An 18,170-nucleotide genomic window follows, 5' to 3' on the forward strand; every position below is an offset into this window, starting at 1 on the left:
CGGATAAATAACATTTAACACCAAAAGTACCCCGAATGTACTGCTGTAAATAAGCATGTATATGTAAATATATTGGCAGTTGATAAGTCTGGAAGAAAGAAAGAACGGGTGATCTAGTGCATTGCAAGGCGAGGAGAACGGGTGATTTAGTGCATTGCAAGGCGAGGAGAACGGGTGATTTAGTGCATTGCAAGGCGAGGAGCACGGGTGATTAGTGCATTGCAAGGCGAGGAGCACGGGGACGAACAGGTGTCTTTGATGGGCTTACCCTGCACATGCAAAAGGCAAATATTCCCATAAAATTTGGGGAAATAGAACTTCACAATCCAATATATATGTGTGTATAAATTCGAAGAGAAAAGTTTCGTAAACCGACCTTATGGGCAGTGATCCCAAAACCACACCACTGCAGTTGAGGGCTGCAATCGCACTTTCAGCCTGCATGAGATGAAAAATAAAACACGAGATCATCGTAAGTTAACCGATCAACAAAAAAAGCCGACAATATGAGACACACCATAAAATGAGTTGCATCTTGTTATTTAATGGCAATCGCAAGATGCCAAATCATATATCCGCGGAGGAATATATGATTATTTGGCAGTTACATTTCTCAAGCAATATTTGTGGAATTTATTCGAACTACGACTATTTGGGGGCGGATGATGCCAAAAGATTTGGTTGATACAGTTAAGTTTCCCAAATAGGTTTAAGAACAACTTCACTTACGTCACGAGAAAGGACAATACGGACAATTCAACATGATACCATAAAAACATATGTTGCAAAAGTCGTTAAATAAAGATAGCAAGACAGTAACCACCATTGTGAACTCGACAAAAGCAATGCGAGTTGAATGACGATAGTCTCCCAATAGCCTCAAGCGTTGAACCTTACCATAGAATAAAAAATTCAGTAAGAAATCGTTAAATGCAATACTTATAAGGCGAGCAGCATTTATAAGCGCATGAGAAACTACAGACCTCCCCACATAGTGATTCAAAGAAGAGCTTGACATCAGCTTGAGTAATCTGTATCAGTTGAACAAATAAGCCAGGAATTATTGATCGGGTTATTGATCACAATAGCATTCCAGAAAATACCGGACATGAGAAACTACCTTCTTGTCTATGTTTGTACAGTAAATGGTTCTTGCACACATCTCCCGCTCATCCTCAGACTGAAGAGAGTAAAACATTTGAAGCCATGTAATTAAAAACAAAACACATATCAACATGACTCTGATACAGTTTCTATAACTTACACACAAACGTGAAAAAGTTCTCACAGAATATATGCTTTACCCTGGGTAAAAAGGTTGGGTTAACAGGTGCGATCGCCGTCTTGGAATGCATCACTTTCAGAGGGTAATAACCGAGGATGGTCCCAGACAAATTCAAAGCAGCTTCCGCATCCTCTGCAGAACATTGAATTGTCAACACTGTAAAAGGAAAGCAAATATCAATGCTTACCAAATGTATAAACCGTTCGTAATACCTTCTTTATAAAATTCGATGAAGGCAAAGCGGAGAACAGAATTAGGGTCACCGCATATACGACAATCAACAACCTTTATAAATAACAGAAAGTTCTTTTAAGGGAATAATCCACTACCACTGAGTCAGATAACCCGGAAATTAATTACTAAATACGACAAAGAAACAAGATATACCGGTCCGCAACTCAGGAAGAGACCTGCAAGAAGCTCCTCAGTAACCTATTCCATAAACACAATCAATCAGCACAACATCACTATAGTAAAACTGAGGCAAAAACCATAAATGTTAAACCATGTTACCTGTAGATCTATATCCGATACATAAACAGTCTTCCTAATTGCATCCTCTTGCTGCCCAAGGTTAGTTCGATTATTCAACCTTCTCTTCACTGGCTAAAGTTGTTCCTCTTCTATGAAAAAAGGAACATAGAATCAACAAAAAAAGCTACCAATATAAAACAAAAACAAAACGCCACAGCAAAATGAAACTTACATACCCTTCTATTAGTGTATCCATTGCCAGAATTAGCATTCAGAGCAAAATTGTCAGTAATAAAACCAAACCCATTTCCAGAAAGTGATTATCATGACGGTTTTGATCATGGTGGTGGAGGTTGGCAAGGGAAGGAGGAACAAATTCCTCAGCCATAGGGTTAAGCTTAGACAAAATTTCAACCAAATCACTCATGTTTTTCTCGAAAATCTCATCATCACCCCCATTTTCCACATTGCTAAACCCATTTAGCATTTCAGTTTTGCTATCGCCGTCGCCATCGATGGCTGCTTGTGCTGGTTTGACTTGTTCAAACCGGGCTTCCTTGTCAGTCTTAGCAGCAGCCACGGAATCGCTGCTGGTTTTTGATTTTCCAGAATCATTGACCGCATGAGAGCCGATCGACGACACAGCCACAGTGTTCTCAGGAACCGGCATGATCGAATGCAAATCCTCTTAACAAAACGATGGTATGTTTCAGATTCCCTGTAATGTACACAACAAAAATCACATCTCTATCATCCTGCCTCGTTAAATGATCCGATAAACAAATACCCAGAGATTAAAAACAGGAACAAAAACAAAAAGATGAAGTTGCTTTTGTAGTTATTGTTGTTGGAAGAACAACGTGCCTGACTTATCTAAATGGTTTCCATTGATGAAAAAGCCAAAACTCACCTCAAAGATCGTCACTTTATGTGCTGAGAATTAGCAAAAAGAAAGGGTCTGCAAATCGAGGGAGAAAACGACGAACAAAAAGAAGAAGCGTTTGTTAGGTTTTATTGTGATGATTCTGTAAATTGACAAAGAGGGCTTGGCTGTGTGTTTTCAATGGGAGTGAAAATTGAGGAGAGGCATGAGGTGGAGGCAAATGTGCGGAATAATGTAATTTATTTATTGAAACCTTTTATATTGGGTAAATTATGTGTTTAGTACCTAAACTATTTTAGTCTGTTTTAAAATCTAAATTTTCATTTTTTTTCTTCAAAATCATACTTATTATTTAGTTTTTGTTTCATTTTAGTATTATGCCGTTAAAAACTTAATGGACGGGCTAGTTGGTCGTCACGTCTAAAGTTATCAATCGTCACATCCGTCGGTTGGTGAAGCCCAAACTTTTCAACTTGTACCTTTTTTACCCCTGAACACGATTATGACCTATGTTTTGTAAGAAAATATCTTAATATCCCTATATCGACGATTAACTCTTCGATTTCTTCATCCTTTGATCTCCATGGTCCATCATTCGTGTTATGATATAAACCTAACTACTAAGTATAGTAGAAACATAAGAGAGAATAAAAGAATACTTTGCATCTCATTTATTAAAATCAGATGTACAAGAATGAAGACTTAACAACTTATTTATAACAACTGATTAACAAACTTCTCTTAACTAACTAGTAACAACTCTTAACCAACTTTTAACAACTTAGTTGAAACTAACTTCATACTAACATTCTATACACTAACATTCCTCATGCAGTTCACACCTTCAACTTTACACTTTATGAACATTCTTCACGTTGTTCACATACACTAACATTCCCCATGCAGTCCACATCTTTAGCTTTATCATCATTCACACGTTGAGATAAGCTAGTTAGCAAATCACAACCATCATTATGAATTCAAGTGACCAACAGCTTCTGTTGATAACGGAATCGAGCAATCACTTACTGTTTACGAGAACTCCATGATACTAGATTGCCACCAAAATAAATGCAATATTCTGATGTGGATCGCATGTCATCAACATCCGCACCCCAATTTGTATCAACAAAGCCCACCAAGGACAGTCGAGAAGAGGATGAGAACCGTAAACCATAATCCAAACTGCCATGCAAATACTTCTGAATTCTCTTGACTGTCTAGAAATGCAAATCTCTACGAGTTTGCATAAACTGACAAACACAATTAACAGGCAATATCTGGCCTAGTAATCACAATATATTGAAGAGCACCAACAATGCTTCTATAACGAGCCACCTCATCAATGGGTGTTCCATTAGCAGCAGAGAGCTTACATTGTGTTACCATGGGAATAGGAAGTTCCTTAGTTGTTCCAAACCCACTCTTTTATAACAAATCAAGGACATACTTTTATTGGTTCAGCACTAAACCATTGGAATCATAGCAGACTTCGATGCCCAGGAAAAACTTAAGAAAACTAAGGTCTTTCAAAGCAAACTTTGCATGAAGCTTATTTATAACATCTTGGACTTCACTCGAGCAGCTTCCTGTGAGAATAATATCATCTACATATATCAATAGATAAATCATACCATCATCGGTTCTGTGAACAAATAAAGAGGCATCTGATCGTGATAAACCAAATCATTCTAAGATCAAATACCCTTTGAGACTCTGAAACCATACACATAGTGCCTGCTTTAGACCATAGATTGTTTTATTCAGTCTGCACACCATATTACCACCACCTTGTTCATAACATGGAGGCTGCAACATGTATACTTCCTCAGACAAGTGTACATTTAAGAAGGCATTGTTAATGTCTACCTGCATAAGGGACCAGCCTTTTGCTAATGCAAGAGATATTATGACTCGAACAGTAACTGGATTTACCACAAGACTGAACACTTCATTAAAATCAATCCCGGATTGCTGAAGAAATCCCTCGGCCACCAGACGAGCTTTGTAACGAGCAATGAAGCCATCTGCATTTCTTTTAATTTTAAAAAACCATTTATAACTCACAACTCAACTACCTTTAGGAAGGGGACCAATGTCCATATTTCATTACGAGTCAAGGCATCAAATTTTGCCTGTGCATCAACTTTTCAGCGAGGATGAATAAAAGCCTCATTAATCATTGTAGGTTCTTTATCATTAAATGAAATATTCAAAACCTTTGGTTTTCATATCCCATTTTTACCACTTGTAACAATGGGGTGAATATTTTAACAAGTGGGTAGTCTGATCAATAAAAGTAGGTGGCATAGTATTAATCGAATCACCTACTTCAAGACCAGTATCATGTACATGGCTAGTATCCTTAAATTTCGAAACCAACTCTTCAACAACCCCAGGTGGTGCAAGATGCATAGAAATATCTGTCGAGTCTGTAGGAACCTGTTCCTCACGATATAATATTCTATCAGCAGCTGAAGACACTGTACCATACGTACTAACCGAGTCTGTAGCAATCTAATCCTCATGCACTAACAACCCATCAGTAGATGGAGAAGCTACAATATGTGAGGTGTTACCCTCATTTACTCCACTCGATCCAGAAACTGAAGTTGTAACGATCAGAAGAAGCCCTTCAATGACCCCTGAAGAACACAAACTATTAGTTGTAATGTTGCACCTTTGTTGAAAATGAAAGACATGTTCATCAAACACCACATGTCGAGAGATGATCACCCTCCCATCATCATCCAAACATCGATAGCCCTTATGATAAGGACTATATCGAGAAAAACACATCGCCTTGACCTAAATTCCTATTTGTGAGGATTAGCATATCTCATGTATGGAAAACATGCACAACCAAAAACACGTAGAAAACCATATTTTTGAACCTGTGATACAAAACTTCAAATGGAGATTTGCCATCCAAAACTTGAGTGGTCAGTCTATTGATGAGATAAACAACAGATACAAAAATATAGCTCCAAAATTTCAGGGGTAGCGATGCTTGAGCCAATATGGTTAACCCTATTTCAACAATATATCTATGTTTACGCTCAGTTCGACCATTTTGCTCAGAGATGCCTGGACATAAAATTCGATGTTTTACACCATTTTGCTGCAACCAACCCTTAAGTGACTGATATTCACCACCATCATCTGTTTGCAAAACCTTAATTTTACAGTCAAATTGTACTTCTATTAACTTGTAAAAGTTAAAAAAATGACTGCACCTCAGACTTCCTTTTAAGAAAGTAAACCCAAGTGTATCTGCTCGCGATATCAACAAATGAAACATAAAATGAAAACTCATTTGAGGAATTATAAGGAGCATAACCCCAAACATCTGAAACAACTAACAGAAAGGGTTCATTATATTGTGATATAGAATAACAAAAAGGAAGTTTGTGAGTCTTCTATTTCATACAAGCAACACACACATGTGGCAACCTATTCTTAGGAAAAGAGATATTACAATACTTCATAATAGATTTTACTACATCAATAGAAGTATGACCAAGGCGTCGATGCCACAGGTCCAAAGGGTGTGGAATTACAGAAACATTATTTATCTGAGCACGCCTGAGCACAAGGAAGTAACTGACAGAGTCATTCATATGTGAGCCTCCCTCGAAGAAGAACTTGTCGTGTCTGAGCATCATTCACAATACATTCATACGAGTGAAACTTAAGAAAGACACAATTATCTCGAGTAAACTGAGAAACATAAATCAACTTCTTCTTGATGTTAGGAACATGTAGCATGTTATGCAAAACTAAAAGCTTCATACTATAATATAAAGAGCTTTGCCCTACATGTGCAATTTTAACGCCATCACCATTGCTCATGTGCAAAGCATTATCACCTGTATACACCATACCTGAGTGAAAAACAGATGGATCATTAGTAACATGGTGAGTAGCACCAGTGTCAGGATACCAAACAACATCATTTGTGGGCTTCAAAAATGACTGAACACCAGAGGATGAAAGCATGGAAACAAAAGTTGCAGGTGTTGAGGGTGCCAAAAATGGATTCTGGCCAACTACAGAAGAACTTGAGACATCATTAGAGGAACCAACTGAAAACCCAGAGGATGTATAATAACTAAAAGCTGTTGGGGAACAAAACGAAGTACCAGGAACTATCGAATTAACTGAATATAGGTAAGGAGAAGGAACATGGACAAAACCAGGATATGAAACTGTAATCAACACATGATTATACCCCGTGCAGAGGGTTGTTGCTGATCTACACCCGAACCATTTGACCATTTTGAATAATTCATAGCTGATGTACCAGAATCACCAACACAGTGCAATCACAATCAAAACGATGATAACATTTATGGACAACATGACCAAACTTACCACACAATTGACACTGTGGCCTGTTGGAGTTATAACTCCGTCCACGACCTCATCCTCGATAACCACCTCCCTACTGATCATGCACTTGAGATGAATTATCATCAGAGGAGTCTTTTACACTCAACTCGCCATCAGGCTTCAGCTAAACAACATTAGCCGAGAGTTCTTCACCTAGGAATATATTCTGTCGAGCCTCACTGTCAAGCAGTATTTCGATGAGAGTGTCCAATGATACTTCTTTCCTATAAACTATAGCAATTACAGATTCAAATTCCATAGTTAAGCTAGCTAAAATAACACCAACATGTTCTTGTTCAGTTACAACACTTCCAGAAGCATTTAGCAAATCACAAACAACTTTGACCTTTGCTAAAAATTCATGAACAGACAAACCAGATTTCTTTTGTGAATGCAAAGTATGGCGAAACGATGAATTTTTTGCACTAGATCATGCACCAAACAAACGCGTCATAGCATTCCAAATAGCGGCTGCAGACGTAAGACCAGTAAGGTGAGGCAGGACCTCCATACTCACAGTAGTTAACAACCAGGAGGAAATAAGCTTCATTAGTAACAAATTCATTTGGAATAACTATATTAGAGGAAATAAGCTTCAACAAACCATAACCATCAATGATTAACGATACTTGATGTTTCCACAATAAATATGTATTTTCAGTGAGTTTAACTATATCATGTTTAGTTATATGATGAATGGAGCTTACACGAGCAACAGTAGCCCATAAGAGAGTTAATCTGCGAACCATTCTCATCACGGGTTGGATCAACCATAAGATCAACCATATTAAACAACATTTAGATATGAACACATATCTAAACTCAAGGAAAAAAAAAGGAGAGGTACCAATTCAAGAAGCAAAGAACGATGAAGCAAAGGCGACAAAAAACGAACACCTGGGCTTCATAAATAGCAACAGGAAGATACACCACAGCAGCACCAGGAATTAGCGAATGATATCATGTTATGATATAAACCTAACTACTAAGTATAGTAGAAACATAAGAGAAAATAAAATAATACTCTGCATCTAATTTATCAAAATCACTTGTACAAGAATGAAGGCTTAACAACTTATTTATAACAGTTGATAGTCGACTCGTCATTCTCTCGTGATCCACTGTTCGAATTGGTCGTCCACTCACCATAACTATATCACGTTAGCTTGCTCGTTAAGTTTTTAATGGTTGGATACTAAAATGAAAGAAAAATTAAAAGTTGGGTATGGTTTTCAAAAAAGAAAATTTTTAAATACTAAAATGAAAATTTGTTAGTTTAGATAATAAATACGTAATTTACCCTTAATTATGGGCAAACTATGTTTTTCATCATTAAACCCTGGTTATATTTTTATTTTGACTATTAATTTTTTTTAAAATAATTTAATTAATTAAAGTTTAAATCATTTTATTGTTGTTACTATGATATTAAATAAACAATAACAGGGTGATACGATTTTTTCCTCCAACGTAATAAATATTTTTTATTTATTTCATAATTTTTCAAATAATTTTAAATTTTTAGAGTTTCATCTTCATCTGTTATCATTAGATTTGAATACTATCATTCTTTAATATCATAAAGTTTCATCTTTTTTTCCTATCATTCTAACAGTTTAAATTTTCTCAAAATCTATTTAAAATTCATAAAATTATAATCTAAAATACGATAAAAATAATTATATTTTATAATCTCTACTATTTGATCATAAAAAAAATCAAGATATGTTATTTATTTATTTTTTCACTTCTTTAACATTGAAAATTGAATGAAAATATTCAAACATAAAAAAATTAAAAGCGTAGTTATGTTTAAAATTTGGGGAAAATAATATAAGGACATTTTTCATAAATTTAAAATAAAATTTTAGAGTATTTTTATCATTTTAAAAGAAATATTTCATTATTAAAGTAAAAATAATATATATATATATATATATATATATGAAAGTTGAGTCATCAGATTAAATGGATGATGACTCTCTTTTCTCTTTTTCTTCTTTATAACTTGATTAATTTTATTAATCAATTTAATTTTTTTAATTCTGTTTAACCGGTGGTTATATTGATTTTAATGTTAGTTACTGTTCGTCGATTTTTTTTTTTAGTTTTTTTAATTTTTTTAATAAGAATAATTATGTATTTGTGACATGTTTTATGCTTTTATGGCACATTTATCTTTACATTTGTGACATATTTTTTTGTCTTTTGGTAACTTATGATTTTTTTACTGTTATTTTTGTTTATCTTTTTTTAAGGGTTGGATTTGACATTGTCACGACTAATTAAGATATCGTTTATTTGTTATCATGATGATCTTCTCTGTTTTGAACCCTCAAATTGATTTGGATACGTGTCGCTTGACTCTAATTTGTGATTTATCGATGATTTTTCAGTAGCTTCATCTCCTTTTATAGTTATTTTACTAATGCTGTCAAATTTATTCGTGTCTTTATTTTATTCGAATTTTTAGTTAAATTTTTTAACATTTTCATTATTTGATATTTATTTTATCTATGTAACTAATTATTATCTCCATAATAATAAAAGAATATCATAATTATATTTTAAATTTATGATCATACTTATAAATGTTGATTGTACTTTTAGATATTTTCTACTTTTAACAAAATTAACTACTTTCTATCAAAAATATTTTTGTCGATGACTCGATACGAAGCATTTTGATAGAGTTACGACAGCCGTCTTTATCCACTTCCCTGGCAGACGTCAGTTTCCTTTTGCTTTCCCAACAACAAAAAATCTTTATCACGTCGAATGGTTTTATTTATCATATACAATGTTTTTCATTATTAGATTATTTAGTAATTTATCAACACTATTTGATGAAATTAATACATTTTTATACCTATAAAATTTTAATCAAATATTACAACGAAAAGCTAAAAAAATAGTCAATTTAATGACCTTTTTTTTATTTCTGATCAATTCGTGAATCCTACTTCTTTTTATCGAATATGAAATTAATTATTATTATTTTTTTACTGAAGCAACACAAACGATATATATTTTATCATCGAAGGAAATAAGTTCAACGTGAAAGAGTTTGAGCACAAAACAACGACAACGAACACATCCACATATAAACATAAATTTTTATATTATGTGTGAATTATAAAATTTTAAGATACGAAAACTAATTATTAACAAAAAAATATCTAAAAAATATTTAAAATATATCACAATTTAAGATTTTCAAACAACGAGTCTCTCTTCAATTCATCTTTAAACGCACCCAAATAGAAAGAAGAGATGATTTTTTTTAAATAAATAATAATAATAATAATAAATGATAGGCAGAGGAGAGAGAAAAACATAGTGAAAATAAAAATGGAAATAAATAAATAAAAACTAATGAAATGAAATAAAACTAGGTCTATATAAGAGAAAAAGAGATTAGGATTCGCACTATATTACTTTAAAAATATTTATATAATTTAACATATTCGAATTTTAATATAAGATATCAAGATCATAAAACTTTAACAATGTTCATTAATTATAATACCTCATACAATTATTTTTATAATTAAATAAATGAAAATAATAACAACTTTAAAGAATTTTTTAATTTAAGTTTAATGAATTTTTATGTACATTATAAAATTATAATAATGTTTTCTTGTATTTAAGATTCATGTTTAAGTTTGAGTCTTCAATTGAGTTAAGTTTTTTTTTTAAAAAAATTCACTTCGAATCTTTTCGAGCTGCTCACGAGTTTCAGTGTAGAATTTCGAGTTCGAGTCGAGCTTAAAAATTTTAAGCTCGCAAGTTTTCGAATCGAATCGAGCTCCATTTCAGAATTTTTGAGTTGAATCAAGCTCAACAATACTCGAACTCGACTCGACTCGTTTACACCCCTACAGTGGAGCAGTGCTAAAAAATGACAAAAAAAAAAGGTATATCAAATGGGTGCCCCACGTGTCCTCTTTTAATTTCCTGTTCGTATCCCACGTGTACTTTCGGTTTGGTGTCAAACGGCGTCGTCTGGGACTTCTAGATTGTTCGTTAACCAATCTTCATAAATCAAAAGATTTAATCAAGTGCACTGTGAAAATAGTAGAATAAATTCTGATAATTTTGAACAGACTTAAAGTAAAAATATAGGTACTATATATTTTTTTAACTTTAGAAAAATATTTCGGCCAATAATATGTGGACATGTTATAAAAATTAGGTATTTTTTTTAAAAAAATAGTTTAAGGGCTTGAAGTTAAAAAAAGACATAGTTTAATAATTTATTTTGACTAAAATTTAGTTTAGGTACTTAAAGTAGTTACATATAATAATTTAAAGACTTATTTTGACAAAAAAAATAATTTAGAATCTTAGAGTATAAACAAAGAAACATAGTTTAGGGATTTGTTTTAGTTTAAGCCTCTTGAATATAGTAGAATTAAAATTTGACCTTATTTTGTGTTCAAATATTTTAATTCATTTTTATATAAAAATATTTTTGATTAAGTGATAAATAGATTTGTATATACTTAATATTTTAAAGGGTAAAGTACATTAATATAAGGTATTTGCTTTATTAAGTCCCTTAACTATTAAAAGTTACAAAATGGTCCTTCAACTATAAAATATTACTTTGTTGAGTCCCTCGACTATTAAAAGTTACAAAATGGTCAATTAACTATTCATTATGTTATAAACTCGTCATTTTCCGTTACATAATTGACGATATTTTGAGCTGAACGTTAACATGTTAATTGTGATATGATAAAATATGATCATAAAATCTCAAACAACTATCATATTTCAGTAATCACGTTAACATCCAGCTCAGACAACTGTCGATTTTTTAACGAAAAAGGACAAGTTTGAAACACAATGAATAGTCGAGTGACCGTTTTTAACTTTTAGTAGTCATAGACTCAACAAAGTAAACACTCTATAGTTAGAGGACCATTTTATAACTTTTGATAGTTAAAGGACTTAATAAAATAATATCCTATAGTCGGGGACCATTTGTATATTTTACCGTATTTTAAATAGATTTGATTTTTTTTTCAATAGGTTGTTAAACACACGATTAGTAATAAATTCGGGCGATGTTTGGCCCGATCCGGTTCAAGGCTGCCCAACTTAAAATCAAGTGAATAGTCTTCAGGTAAACCCAATAGGTTCGCGGATTTTTGAATTAAGATTTGAGCAAAGACGAGGATAAGCGAACCCTAGCTACTAGCTAGTTGAAGGTTAAGCTAAGTTAGATTTGAGCAGGAAGGCTCGACCACGAGGCTTCGTCAAGCTCCAGTTTTACTCTGCTTAGGGCCAACACTTTCTGATTGATTCTCATCGACTCCACTTCACTTTTCCCTAGCTCGCAGTTCTTCGGTACATTGTCGTTACCTTTTCATCGTTTTCATGTATAATTGATATATATTGTTTTAAATTGTAGGTTCTTTTGGTTTTCTGATTGTCATATTCTCTTAAAAGTAATCGCAGGTAATTGGAGATTAGATTAAAGAAGGGAAGAAATATGGCAATTTTTAATGTATTTTTTAGGGTTTGTTATTATTTTTCATTGTGGCTTAATAAGAGAGATGATTAAGGGAAAATGAAATAATCAATAACGTGTCTGAGAATCTCATCTGGTGACACGCATGCTTTGTTTATGATAGATGACAAGCGCTTGGACAGACAATAATTTTGGAATGGTACATAGGGGGTAGAGAAAGGGAGTAGGAAATTTGTGTGTGTTTTTGGTTTTTAATGATCGGACATTGTTGCTCCCTTCTGAAGATATGGAAAAAATGTTAATGAGAGGATGAGTAGACTAAGTTAAAGTTTCGAATTTTGGAGCAAATGAGCAGTGGAGCTTGTGGATGACAATTTTGAGGAATTTTGACTTGGTTTGTTTCATGATTTTTGGCTTTGCAATAAGTTTTATTTTATTTTTCTCATCATGGGAGGATGACAAGACAGATTTAACTTTCGAATGTTGGAGCAAAATGGAGCTTGTGGGACACTGCTCACAATTTGGAGAAATTGCTGACTTGGTTTGCTTCATTGTTCTTTTATGCAATAATTTTTTTTATCATTATCATCAGAATGGATGCTGATGATAATTAGATATTTGGGCGGATATTTGTTGCATTGTTTCGTACATAGGGAATGGAACTTGGTTTCTCTGTTAATTTGATTCTATTATTTGTGCATGCAGTGAAATTATTATATTATTTGCTTTCCGGTAGTGGAAATGAGCAGCCGCTTCTCTCGCACAATCTATGTTGGCAACCTACCCTCAGATATAAGAGAATGGGAGGTTGAAGATCTTTTCTACAAGGTGCTGGTGAATTTGATATTCTGCCAATGTATTTTTCTTCTATGAAAGAATAAATATAACATTTCCTCAGCTAGTTTTCATCACATAAGTAATGTATGTATCTTGTGGTTGTGCTTGATTTTGACGCATGTAATCCGGACTTTATATGAACCACATCATTAATGTGTTTGAAGAATCTCTTTGCCTTTGGTTGATATCTGTTTCTGTTTTCTAATATATGTTTTTCTTATTCAGTATGGTCGTATTTTGGATATTGAGTTGAAGATTCCACATCGCCCTCCATGTTTTTGTTTTGTTGAGGCACATTTCTTATCACATGTTTTATCTAGGATGCAAAATGAAAAAAGTGAATTTTTTTATTAAATTGTGTGTTGTAGTTTGAGGATCCCCGAGATGCTGAAGATGCAATCAGAGGTCGAGATGGTTATAACTTTGATGGTTGTCGTTTGAGGGTAATGAACGGCACATGTTTTCATGTGTATTACATCTCTGTTTCCCTCCTTATTTGGCTTTTGTCTGTGATTGATGTAGGTTGAGCTTGCACATGGTGGTAGAGGACAATCCTCAAGTGATCGTCGTGGTGGGTATGGTGGTGGTGCAGCTAAGTTTGGTGTATCACGTCACTCTGAATTTCGAGGTCTGCCTAACTGTTAAACTGTGTCAACTCTGTTATTTCTTATTTAGTTTCTATTTGCAGTAACAAATGGTTCAAATGTATACATTTGTTTCCCTGCAGTTAGTTCGCGGGCTCCCTTCTTCTGCTTCCTGGCAAGATTTGAAGGTTTAGAGAACTTGTATAACTTGAAACAAGTGTAGGGATTTTTAATTAAGCTGTAACTCTTACCTATCCATATCCTCTTTTCAGGATCACATGCAAAAAGCTGGTGATGTGTGTTTTGCAGAAATTTCACGTGACAGTGATGGTATGATTTAAGGAGATGTATTGATAAGCTTATACGGTTCATTGTTTACCTTATCCCCCTGTATGCCCTCTCTCTCTCTCTCTCTTTTCTCTCTCTCTTTCCTTATTTTGATGCTGACATCTTGCATTGTAACTTGTTCCAACTCTGTTAGATCTTGAATGTTGCTATTTGATATTCTTATCATCTTATGTGGGACATGCTTAAATGTATGTTTTGGATGTTCAAACTGGTAATGTTTGTAATTATAAGATCCATTGTTTCTGCTACTTCTCTTTAATATGCTTGTACTTATCTTCTAGTTCTGATTGTTTTATGAGCTTTTCCTTTATGTTGAAATCGATTGAAATCTGAAATAGTTATCGTCTCATCTTGATTTTTCAACTGGATTGGCTTAGTTTTTAGGCCTTCATGTTTTTGAATGAGTTTATACTTATTATTATCTCTCTCTCTTGTTCAGGTACTTTTGGTATTGTTGATTTTACCAATTATGATGACATGAAATATGCTGTAAGTTTTTTAGAAAGAAAATTTCATACCTCCTTGCCATGAATTTATGCTACTTCAATGCTTGTAAATTGTAATTCAAGTGACATGTTTTTAACATCATGCAGATTCGTAAACTTGATGATACCGAGTTTAGAAATCCTTGGGCTAGAGCTTACGTTCGGGTAACCTTGCTATGCATTCTTCTATTCTTACTATTTTCCGTATCATTGAATGGTTTTGCTATATCCTCATTCCCCTTCGTAATAGGCTGAAATGTTACTTGCGTAAAATTTTATGAACAAGGTCTATTCCATTATTGATGTGGAATACATGGAGCCATTGATTTGTTTTAGTATGCAAAATCGTAATTCTACTATGTGCGTGTTCTCACATCTGCGACTAACATTTACCCAAGTAAACACAAGCATGCCTGCGACTAACCTTTAGCTAAGTAAACACATGAATAGATATTAGGCCTGTAAATGAACTGAACGTTCAGCGAACCGTTCATGAACTGTGCGGCGGGAAGTTCGTTTATGTGTGTTTATTTATTAAATGAACGAACATGAACAAGATTTTGTGTTCGTTTAATTAAATGAACGAACATGAACATAAGTCTCGTTCGTTCATTTACGTTCGTGAACGTTCGGTTATGTTCGTTTATGTTCGTTCGGTTATGTTCGCTTATGTTCATTCATTTATGTTTAACCCAATCTTCTTAAATCAATTTTGGTGACCAATTTGTAAGTATCTTAAAAATATTAATTAATCTGATATTCTGATGACTAATTCCATAATTAACCCAATTTTATTCGAATATTAAATCCAATATGTTAACCCGTGAGGAACCTCACACCTATATTCATTTCTCCCATTTTTTCCCAAACCCTAGTGTTCACTAGAGAGTGGAGACGATCGCTGAAAGCTTCAAAACAAGTTATATTATAGTGCAACCTGAAGTTTTACAGATATGCTTTCATCTCTTTCTCTGTTTTATTTGACTTAATAGTTGACATGTAAAGTTATTGTTGGTATCTTCACATCTAAAACTCAAGAAAACATTATACTTCTTTCTAGAAATAGATGGGAAGATAAAGGTGACAATCGGAAGTATATGAGCATCAGTAAAGAGAAAAATATATAGAATTTTCCAGAAAACAAAACAAAGGTTTCTATGTAATTTCTGCAAAAGACTGTAATAGCGGAAGTAATGAGTTTTTCAGGAAGAACCCATTAATAAGTAGAAAATACACTTTGACAATGAACTTTTGTTTTCATAGTTCTTGTGTGACATTTAGTTGTGGAGTAGACTTTAGGTACGTTAAAATTTTGAATGGTGGTTTAGCAATAATATCAGTTACGATATGTAGCATCGAAGGGATTTCAGATCTATGTTATTGCCTTGTAGTCCAATTTGTACCGTTCGAAATCTTCATGTTGTTAAATTTTCTACTCTTCCAACGGAAATGACCATTATTAACAAACCTCACTAAAGTCTGACATTGATGTCACAAAACTTTTAGCCGACGAATTTATTAGAATAACGTAGTGGAAAATGATTGTTCATATGTAATCATGGACCACTAAGATAAATGTTATATCGTTAAATTAAAGTCGTGTGAATCATTTAATATCTTTAAAAGATCGATCGAAATATTTGATATCTTCAAACATTTCATCACTGCTAATCAGCTCTTACGCTATTTATCATGAAAGAACAATGGAAGGTAGGGTCTCCAGCGTTTATGTTCGTGTTCATTTATGTTTGTGTTCGTTTATGTTCGTGTTCGTTTATATTCGTTTATTTATTAAATGAACGAACATGAACAAGTTATATTCCTTAATAAACGAACATGAACAAAAAATTTTTTGTTCGTTTATGTTCGTGTTCGTTTATGTTTGTTTATTTATTAAATGAACGAATATGAACATACCTCCGTTCGTGTGCGTTCGGCTCGTTTACAGGCCTAATAGATATGGTCTGACCTTCCCTCTATCATTCTATTCTCACACTTTCTGAGAATTTTCAGTGGTTAAAATTGCAAAGGGTTTCTTGCACTGTGACCCTACTTTTATTTATGGATACATGGAGCAACATGCATTGAAATATATATATATATATTCCTTTTGTCTTGTGTAGAATTTAGAATTTTCAAAATTGACCTCCATTTTTAAGTATTTGGTATTTATTCATTTGTATGGACAGGTGAAGAAATACGAGAGCAGCCCTTCCAGTAGTAGTGGGAGTAGAAGTAGAAGCCGCAGCGTTAGAAGAGACCGGAGGTATTAACCCTATACTATTCTCTTTCAGTACTTAACCTTTCTCCTTCAGATGCACTCCAGAACTCCAAACATTTTCTTTCCTGTATGCAGTAAATCACAGGAAAGATGTCCGTCCAAATTACCTGTTAAATCCAGATCTGCCTCTCCTGTCAAGTCACCCAGGTAACTGGGTGTCAAAACGTGCTGTCAGTTTCTTTGCTTTGCTATTCAGTTTTGTTGTTTTCCATATGATTTATGAAACTTCTTTACTTCTATTCATTCAGAGAAAGATCAAGTTCAATATCAGTATCACCTGACAAGGTAGGCTAATTCCGGTTTCTGATATTCAATGCGAGTAGTGACCCGTCACGTATTTGAATCTCACATTCCATTTAAAAGAATCATGAAATTGAAACAAGACCTTCCCCCCTCCCCCTCAAATGGCAAGTTTGAAGTGAATCTTATACATGTGGCTGATTCTACTTTCAGGCCCGATCGGTGAGGCATTGATATTCATACCGCATTAAAAACATAAGTCCGGTATTGCTTGCAGCTTAATGGAGTTTTAGGGTAAATTTTGTTGAACGTCTTAGCACAGTACAACCGGATACGGTCCATGTGGGCAAGTTTAGCTAGGTTTGGCGGTGTTTCTTGGAGGCGAAGCAACTATCTCTGAACGCTAATGGATGAACTAGGTTTCCTTTTGTTTCATTTTGATACTATATTTGAACACTAGTGGATAAGCTAGCTTGATCTATGACACTCTTTGACATATCCTTTGTTGGTTTTATCTTGGTTATCAAATTATGCATGTTGGATGGGTGGTTTTTCTTTTTTAATTTGGTCCTTGCATTTGTTACTTATTACATGCAAAATATTAGAAAGGCCTGTAATTTAATAATATAGTATTTGTTTATCAAAATAGTATTTGTAAATTTAACCCACATTCTTCTAAACCAATTGATGGTAGATAACACATTGTTACTAAAAGGAGTCTAAGGTAGCAAAATTAGGGGAAAAATTAGAAAGAATCAAAATGATTACTTGTGGGGTCAGCAGTTATGTGGTCAGCCAGCTTTATATTTGATTAAATTAAAGGGCTCAACGAGAACTGGAAAAAGTTAAACCTTTTATTTTCCTCTAATTTCAAGCGTC

The 18,170-nt window shown here is 33.7% G+C and overlaps 2 protein-coding genes and 1 pseudogene across 2 annotated transcripts; 1 reads left to right on the forward strand and 2 right to left on the reverse strand.

Annotated features, from left to right (window-relative positions):
- Positions 1-201: 201 nt before the first annotated feature.
- LOC120209421 lies at positions 202-2,015 on the reverse strand (annotated as a pseudogene).
- Positions 2,016-2,030: 15 nt separating this feature from the next.
- Positions 2,031-2,846, reverse strand: LOC120209428 (polyadenylate-binding protein-interacting protein 10-like). The gene is made up of 2 exons (XM_039208442.1): positions 2,670-2,846; positions 2,031-2,477 (listed from the first exon to the last, which is right to left on the reverse strand). The coding sequence occupies exon 2, from the start codon at positions 2,427-2,429 to the stop codon at positions 2,031-2,033; it is 399 nt and encodes a 132-aa protein (XP_039064373.1). The 5' UTR covers positions 2,430-2,477; positions 2,670-2,846.
- Positions 2,847-12,199: 9,353 nt separating this feature from the next.
- On the forward strand, positions 12,200-17,202 carry LOC120209429 (serine/arginine-rich splicing factor SR34A-like). Its single transcript, XM_039208443.1, has 11 exons — positions 12,200-12,392; positions 13,222-13,344; positions 13,579-13,644; positions 13,722-13,796; positions 13,876-13,981; positions 14,085-14,125; positions 14,210-14,267; positions 14,725-14,774; positions 14,879-14,935; positions 16,960-17,036; positions 17,127-17,202. The coding sequence occupies exons 2-11, from the start codon at positions 13,258-13,260 to the stop codon at positions 17,200-17,202; spliced, it is 693 nt and encodes a 230-aa protein (XP_039064374.1). The 5' UTR covers positions 12,200-12,392; positions 13,222-13,257.
- The last annotated feature ends 968 nt before the right edge of the window (positions 17,203-18,170 follow it).

Source organism: Hibiscus syriacus, unplaced genomic scaffold (assembly GCF_006381635.1).
Source record: "Hibiscus syriacus cultivar Baekdansim isolate YM2019G1 unplaced genomic scaffold, ASM638163v2 tig00018834_pilon, whole genome shotgun sequence".
Taxonomy (NCBI): Eukaryota; Viridiplantae; Streptophyta; class Magnoliopsida; order Malvales; family Malvaceae; genus Hibiscus; species Hibiscus syriacus.